At 66.1% G+C, this 7,662-nt stretch overlaps 1 protein-coding gene across 1 annotated transcript in view; it reads right to left on the bottom strand.

Annotated features, from left to right (window-relative positions):
• Positions 1-202: 202 nt before the first annotated feature.
• KCNQ4 (potassium voltage-gated channel subfamily Q member 4) overlaps positions 203-7,662 on the bottom strand; it is a gene marked incomplete at both ends in the record, with an annotated part of 11,202 nt that continues 3,742 nt past the window's right edge. The window contains 13 exons of the mRNA XM_079546127.1: positions 203-418; positions 499-634; positions 789-920; positions 1,054-1,156; positions 1,256-1,473; positions 3,347-3,505; positions 4,019-4,107; positions 4,244-4,339; positions 4,453-4,563; positions 4,646-4,771; positions 4,864-5,039; positions 5,130-5,256; positions 5,760-5,850. Of these exons, the coding sequence (XP_079402253.1) occupies positions 203-418; positions 499-634; positions 789-920; positions 1,054-1,156; positions 1,256-1,473; positions 3,347-3,505; positions 4,019-4,107; positions 4,244-4,339; positions 4,453-4,563; positions 4,646-4,771; positions 4,864-5,039; positions 5,130-5,256; positions 5,760-5,850 (1,780 nt within the window). The remainder of the gene's footprint in view (positions 419-498; positions 635-788; positions 921-1,053; positions 1,157-1,255; positions 1,474-3,346; positions 3,506-4,018; positions 4,108-4,243; positions 4,340-4,452; positions 4,564-4,645; positions 4,772-4,863; positions 5,040-5,129; positions 5,257-5,759; positions 5,851-7,662) is intronic.

The raw sequence follows: 7,662 nt of genomic DNA, 5'->3' as shown, positions 1-7,662 counted from the left end.
CAACCCCCCCTGGAGAGAGCAGCCACCGCAGCACTGCCGCTGCCCCCCATCCCCACCACAGCGCTCAGCACAGAGCAGCTCTGCTGCCCAGCTGTGAGGACGCCGAGTTCAAGTAACGCAGAGAGGGACGCAGCTCAGTGGGGCCAGGGCTCCCCACGTCCCCCCACGGCCGGAGCCCATCCCTGCAGCCCCATCCCCCCGCTCAGTCCATGTTGGCGCTGCCCGACCTGGAGATGCTCAGCGTCTGGGCTGACGCCGACACGTCCTCGTGCTCCACAGGGCTGTGGTAATCCGACGTGATGTCGGGCTCGCGGGGCAGCGGCACGGCGGCCAGGCTGAAGGAGTTGGCCGAGCCTTTGCGCAGGCACTGCGAGTAGAGGCCGAGCAGCAGGTCCAGCTTGTGCTCGATGGACTGCACCTGTGGGCACGGGATGAGCCATGGGGTGGTGATGTGGTGATGTGGTGACACGGTGACACACGCTGACGTCCCCTCCATACCTGCCGCTCCACCTTGACCACGCGGCCCATCATGCTCAGCTCATCCACCAGCTCTGCATCCAGCACTGCCTTCTCCCCCTTCTCCCTGATCTTCTTGTCAGCAGCGGGGCCCCCCCTGCCCACAATCTGGTCCACGCTGCAGGGAAGGAGACACAGCGCATCATTCCCAATGGACTGGGGTCACAGGGATGGGGCCCCATTGATGGCCGTGGGGCTGGCAGGATGTGCCCCACGTAACTGGGGACGTGCAGGACCCCAGGGTCTCCCCTCCCTCCCCGGGGCCATCTCACCGTGTCTGCAGGCTCTTGATCCTGCCCAGCATGTCCAGGTGCCCGGCTGAGTACTGCTCAATGACGTCCTTCACGTCGTAGGGCCGCAGGGTCTCCTTGAACTTCCTCTTGGCCACCAGGAACTTGAGGATCCTGCGGGTAGGGGGAGGGGGGTTGGATGCAGAACGGCCAGCACCCGAGGCTCTGTTTGTTGCTATGGGGGTCGTGGTGGGGACCCAGCCCCCGTGGCTCTGGTGTCCCGGTGCCCAGGGCTGGATGCTCTCACCGCACAGCACGGATGAGGGTCTTCACTGCTGGCATGATGTCCTCGAAGGTCAGGTCGCAGTGGGAGCCCTTCTCCTCGCCGCTGTCCTCTGGTGGGCACTCTGCTGCAAGGGAGAGTAGCAGAGGTCTCAGCCCCCACACTGAGCCCCCCCACGGCCCCCCCGTGTCCGTCCCGTCCCGTCCCCCCCCCCCCCAGCGCTCACCCTCAGGTTGCAGCCGCGGTTTGAGCCGCAGCGATGCGCGGAAGCGCGTGCGGTCGTTGAAGCTCCAGCTCTTGTGCACCTTGCTGGGGCTGGGGGCTTCGGGGACGGCCTCGGTGCTGGGGGAGCGGTGCAGGGGGGGGGCCAGGTGCAGGCGGCCGCGGCTGCCCAGGCGCTGCGGGGAGCCCAGGCGGATGCGCTCCTTGATGCCCATCTTGGTGCTGCGAGGGGGGGGTGGGGGGCAGAATGAGTGCCTGGCGGGTGCCTGGGGAGCAGGGATGGGGACGGGGGGTGGAAGGGATGGGCAGCGCCCAGCACGTGAACTGGGCACGAGCTCAGGCTGGCAGCAGGCGTCACTGCATGCCCGTGCAGAGCAGCCTCTATGCAGCTCTTTCTGAGAGCAGAGAGAGGAGACAGACGGACGGTGGAGGGACAGACAGGTGGGGACACGCAGCAGAGCAGTGCACGGAGCAGCCCCGTTCCTGCTGACACGTGGGGCCGGCCGGGCCCTGCCATCCTCCTCCTTCTCCTCCTGCAGGCTGCACCACCATTCTGCTCTGTTCCTGCAGCCCCGCTGCAAACTCTGCTCCCGAAACCAACCCCTCTGCTGGCTGGGGGGAGGTTGGGGGGGGGGGAGCAGAAGACATCATTTATGTAGGACCGACACAAAAACACCACCTGGTGCTGCCTCTGGGGTGATGGGGGACTGCAGGCTCACGTTGGGGACACGAGAGGAGGCCAAGCAGAATGGGACCCAAGAACAGAGGGAGTCAGAGCTGCGCAGGACACAGCACACAGCGCAGTGCAGGGAGACACCTGCTGCTGTGCAGGGGATGCCACAAAACCGCAGTCGGAGGGAGAGCTCTGCTGATTTCCCCGGCCAGGAGCCGGGTCTGGGCTGGCAGCACACACACAGGATGGGGAAATTCCTTCCCCAAGGGAGGGGGGGGGGGGGGGGGAGGGCAGGCTGTTGGGCACACCGCCACGGGGTTACCCTCAGTTTGCTGCTGTCAGACACGGCACAACCAGGCTCACCCACGCTGCACGGGGAGAAACTGAGGCGCAGCCCAACGTGCCCAAGCCGGCTCCCAGCCCAAGCCATGCACGACCCCCAGTGCTGCATCACAGTTCCCCCCCTCTGCCCCTCTGCCCCATCCCCTGCCCAGCACCCGGCAGCTCCCCATGCACCCGGCAGCTCCTGGGCCGCGGTACCTCCGTCTCCACGTGGCCCACGTTCTCAAGAGCCTCTGCTTCCCACCACCCGCCTGGCTGGGGGGCAGGGCAGGGACACAGAGAAAGAGAGCATCAGTGAGCTGAGCCGAGCCGCTGCGCCCCGGCCCCACGTGTGACCCCCGTGTGAGGGCGCAGAGCCCCCAGGCGCCTCCTCCCCGCTGCGGAGGTGAGAAGCGTGAGCACGTTTGTGTGGGTCCTGCATAAACGCTGACGGCTGTCGTCCCGGTGGCAGAGCTCTGTGTGGGTGCACAGCAGCGGCACGGGGAACGGTGCCGGGGTCCCCATGGGAGGATGGCACAGAGCGGGGCGGGCGGCCAAAACCACGGCCACGTTTTGGGGCGGACGTTACCTGAGGCTCAAGCACTTGTGGGGCTGCGCGTCCTCCTCCTTCCAGCTTCGGGGTGAGTGGGGCGGGGGAAGGTGTGGGGGGGATGGAGAGCGGAAGGTGAGCAGTAGAGGGAAGGGGAGAGAGAGAAGATGAGATGTTATGAGAGGTGATGCTCGCGGAGAAGCCGGGGATGGGACCGGAGCCCCCGGCCCGTACTCACCTGGCTGTGCCCGCAGCCCTGCAGTGGGGCGGCATCACAGCTCAGCACATCTGTGCCGCACCAGACTTCCCGGAGCCGCAGCTCCGGCACCGCGAGGAGGCAGAACGGAGCCGTCGGCCCCGACTGACCCTGACCCAAAGCGCCGCTGCCCTGGCCCGGGTGGCGCGGTGGGAACACCGGGTGCCCTTCAGCCCCTGGAGTCGGGGACCGCGCTGGGTCCCCGCACGCGGCATCCCGGGGCGGCTGCTCTGCTGCTGGCGGCGGCACCACGCGCAGACACACACACACGGGGGCAGAGCCGGCTGCTCCCTACCTGTCCCCGGCACACGCGGCGGGGATGGGGCTTTTCTGGCCAGAGGTGAAGAAGGGCTGATACGGCGGCGGGGCTCCGTCAGGCCATTTTTTCACCTCTGAATTCCTAAATCCTCCGTTGCGGGCTCGGTGCAAGTGCTCAAACATTAGGAGCAGCTCTCTGAGGTTGGGGGTTAAATAAAAACATGGAGAAATTAAAACTTCCCAAAAGAAACGAGATGAGCAAAACCAAGACGGAGCAGAGCCGGGTCCTCCGTGCAAAACCAAGCGCCAAAACGGAGCCAAACAAGAAGCAAAAGCAGAGCCGGGATCCTAAATCCAGCTCCTCCACAGCTCCCGGCGCAGCGGGACCGGGACCCATTGCGGGGCACCGAGCTCCGTGAGGGCAGCTGGTAAGAAAATCTCCGCCTTCGGAAAAGCAAAAAGGTGAAACAGAACCGTCCGTCCATCGGGGGCGGCGGAGGGCAGAGGGCTGAGCGACTGTCGGCACCGCTCCTCCCCCAGGAAGTGATGGTGGGTGAGAGGTGGAGGGGGGTGGGTGCTGCGGGTGGGGAGGGGGCGCTGGGCAGCCGGCGGGCTGCGGCTCCGTGCGCCCACGTGTGTGCTCGCTGCAGTGCTCACCCAGCAGCCCTGCAGGGACCCCCGGTGAGTCCCCCCGTGCCCCCTCCCCTACCTGAAGGAGGGCAGCAGGCTGTCGTAGTAGCACCACGTGGCCGTCAGGTACCCCCGGCTGGCATCTGTGGAGTACAGCCGCCACGCTGCCTGCAGGGGGAAGCAGCCCGTGGGTCAGCCTGAGTCCCCCGAGCCCCCCCTCCCAGCCCCCAGGTCAGGATCCAGCCACGGGTCACGGAGGAACGAACGGTGGCACTGCAGGAGGAGATGGGTGCAGATGGGGCACCTGGATCAGGTTTGCTGCTGGGGTCCTCCTCTTCTCGAAGTGCTTCTGCCGGTGCTGCTCCTGCACCTTGAGGGCGAAACCAGAGCCCAGGATACCCTGGAGATGGGAGGAGGATGGGGCACACGGGGGTCACCTCCACAGGGGTGGATTTTGCCCCTTTCTCCCAAATTCCTGCCCTGCGATGGGACGTAGAGAGCGGGGACACTCACTGCAGGCAGCGCAAAGAAGGAGATGCCGAGCAGAGCAAACCCGGCTGCCAGCATCCGTCCCAGCCACGTCTGCGGCGTTTTGTCCCCGTAACCAATGGTGGTCAGCGTCACCTGCGCGGGGAGAGAACACGGGGGGCCCTGCAGGGAGCTCCCCCCCCACGGCCCCCTCCCTCCCTCCCGCCGCTCAGCTTACCGTGCCCCACCACAGGGAATCGGCGTAGGTGGCGAACTCGCCGTTGGTGTCCTTCTCGGCCAGGTAGACGAGGAAGGAGGCGAAGATGAGCACCAGGAAGCCGATGTACCACGCGGTGATCAGCTCCTGCGGGCAGCGGGGGTCAGCGGGGCCGGATGAGGGGGGGGGTCGGCGGGGATGGGCACGGGGCGGGGGCTCACGGGGGGGCCGCCCCCCACCTTGCTGTGCGCGTAAACCACGGAGCCCAGCAGCTTCCAGGTGCCGCCGCGGCGGTCCATGCGCACCATGCGCAGGATCTGCAGGAAGCGCATGCTGCGCAGCGCAGAGGTGGCGAAGATGTTGCCCTGCGTGCCGGCCGCGATGACGGCCACGGAGGCGATGAAGACGATGAAATCTGGAGGGCGGGTGGGGGGCGGTGAGGGGCAGCACCGCTGAAGCAGCCCCCGACCCCACGTCCCCCCGCGCCCACGTCCCCCCGCGCTACCTATCACACAGAAAGGTTTCCGGGCGAAGCGCAGGCGGCCCCGCCAGCCCCGGTAGCGGCAGCAGCAGCCGGCCGCCCAGACGCGGATGACGTACTCCATCCCGAACACCACGATCATGACAAACTCCTGCGGGGAAAAGCACAACGCGAGGCGGGAGGTGCGGGGTGGGCGCTTTGGGATGGGGCGAGAATTGAACGGCGGTGCGAGGGGAGCGCTGCGTCCCTCCCGGGACACCCCCGGCGCGGCGGCTCCTGCGCTCCTCCTCCTGCCGGCACCGAGCGGAGCCGGGTTCTGTTCCTCCTCCGTCAGCATTGTCCTCCGGCCGCGCGCCCCAACCGGCCCCGTTCTGCTTACTTGCGGGAAAGTCACAAGGACCTTCCCGATTTAGTCTCCGTCACTCGGGAGAACTCCGGCGTCAGCCCTTTCTGACAGTTTGGGGGAAAAGTCGGCCTTTTCTTAACGCCTCCCCACACCCCCCACCTCTGCCCTGCTTCCTCCAGCGGTCTGAGCCCCTCCCCCCCACCAAGATGCACCCCAGAGGGTGAAGAGAGGCTGAGGGAATGGGAAGGGCTACGGGGTGACAGTGGGTGCGGTGTGGGGAGGGGGCCCCTGAGTGCCCCCCCGCTTACCAGGATGAAGAGGCACTGGTTGGCCAACTTCTGGTGCTCCTGGATGGTGGAGAAAACGGAGAGCACCAGGCAGCTGAAGACGAGCAGGAATCTGGAAGCAGAGCACGCAGGGTTGGAGGCACGGACTACAGGGGGCGGCACGGGGCTGACCCTGACCCACAGCTCCAGCCCCCAGTGCCCACCTTCCGCCCTCACCCAAACGTATGGAGATTGCTTCAGGGTTAATTGCGAGTTCTGACGGGGCCCCACCTGAGTGCTGCTTTCAGCTCTGGGCCCCGGCACAGGAACGTGGGGAGGCCGAGGGTGCGTAGCACAGAGAAGGCTCAGGAAAGCCCCCAAACCCGCCTCCCCCTGGAGCCATGGAAGCACAAGAACGAAATCCTCCATGTGCCACGGGGCAGCTGTGCCCAATGGTCCCATCCTCTGGGATGGGGATGTGTCCCCGGGTCACCCCACAGCACTTGGAGGAGGTGGAAGAGGAGGAGGAGGAGGAGGAGGAGGAAGGCCGGGCTCCAGCAGCACGTGGCTCAATGCCAGGCTGTGCCGCAGCCCTGCAGCCTTTTCCCCCCGGCAAAACTGCTGCTAATGAAAGGCAGGCAGGGAGCCGAGGCCCCACAGCACGGCGGGACCTCATCTGCTGCCCCACTGCCACCGTGGGGACACGGGGAGGGAGGGGGGCAGAGCCCGGGGTGGCAGATGGAGAGCTGCCCTGAGGCCATGCGCCCCGAGAGCCGGCTGAAGGCAAAAGGGGCTTTGGCCCATTTAAAATAAGGAAGGAGGGGGAAAAAAAAAAAAAAAATAGATCCTGGAGCTGAAGCGAACGAAACTCTCCAAAATACATTTTTTTTCCCCTGATCCAGCGGTTCTAAAAATGGAAAGCAAAGGGTTGGTGCCACTGTGCCACGTGATGTGCGAGGGGCCGGAGCCGCTCCGTGTGGCAGCGTGGGGCACCGCGGCCCCGGGGCGGGCACTGAGACCGTGGGGATGTGAGAGGGGGTTCAGCACGGAGCCGGGTGGGGGTCAGCGGGGGCTGCCGTGTGGTGTGAGTGCACAGGAAGGAGCAGGAGCTGGTTTGGGATGCAGGGATGCTGGGGAGGGGGATGCTGGAGGGGATGGAAGGGTCAGAGCTGGGCAAGGAGCGGGCTGTGCAGTGCAGTGCAGTGCTGTGCCGTGCTGTGCTGCAGCAGCTCTGCTCCCCCCCCCCGGTGCTCATCCCTCTGTGCCCACCCCAGCTCTGTGCCAACCCTTAACACAGCAGCACCGCTCCCCGCTGAGCCCCAGGAGCAAAACAAGGTCTGGAGGAGCCGCCCAGGGCAGCGCCTTCGTGCACCATCAGCAAGAAGGATTATCCAAGCGGGATTTAGCCGGCAATTACACAGGCAGCGAAGCACAAAGCAGAAGAGAATGCAGAAATCACCCTGGCTGCAAAGGCTGGTGCTCCTCACCCAACCTGGGGTGCAGGGACGGGGGGGGTCCCTTCTTCCCCGAGCACAATTCCTAGCAGCAGTGGGACCACGCAGGGGAGGGATGCCTGCAGCCCGGCCCCGTGGAGGGATGCCGGGAGACACCCGATAGCCAGCAATCCATCCAGAGCCCTCAGCGAAAAGCATTCTGCCTGGGGAAGGCTGTTTAGGGGTGGCAGCCCCCCCCCGGCCCTGGTGCAGGACGCAGTCATGTGAGCCCCAGCGGTCCGGCTGGGAAACAACTTGCTGGGAATGCATCACCTGCTGGGAATTAACTCACAAAGCCACGCAAACGCCCCGTCCCGGCAGCTCCTAAGCAGCTTAGGGCACGGCCAGCCGCGGGGAGGGCTGGAAGGAAGGGGCTCCCCGCAGCCCCGGGTGGAGGGGACACTGCAGCAGCACTGAACGGCGTTGCAGGGCAGCTCACAGCCTGCAGGCAC

Source organism: Tetrao urogallus, assembly GCF_951394365.1.
Source record: "Tetrao urogallus genome assembly, chromosome: 23".
Taxonomy (NCBI): domain Eukaryota; kingdom Metazoa; phylum Chordata; class Aves; order Galliformes; family Phasianidae; genus Tetrao; species Tetrao urogallus.
The sequence above is the reverse complement of the archived record's forward strand: the minus strand, read 5'-3'. Positions and strand labels throughout refer to the sequence as shown.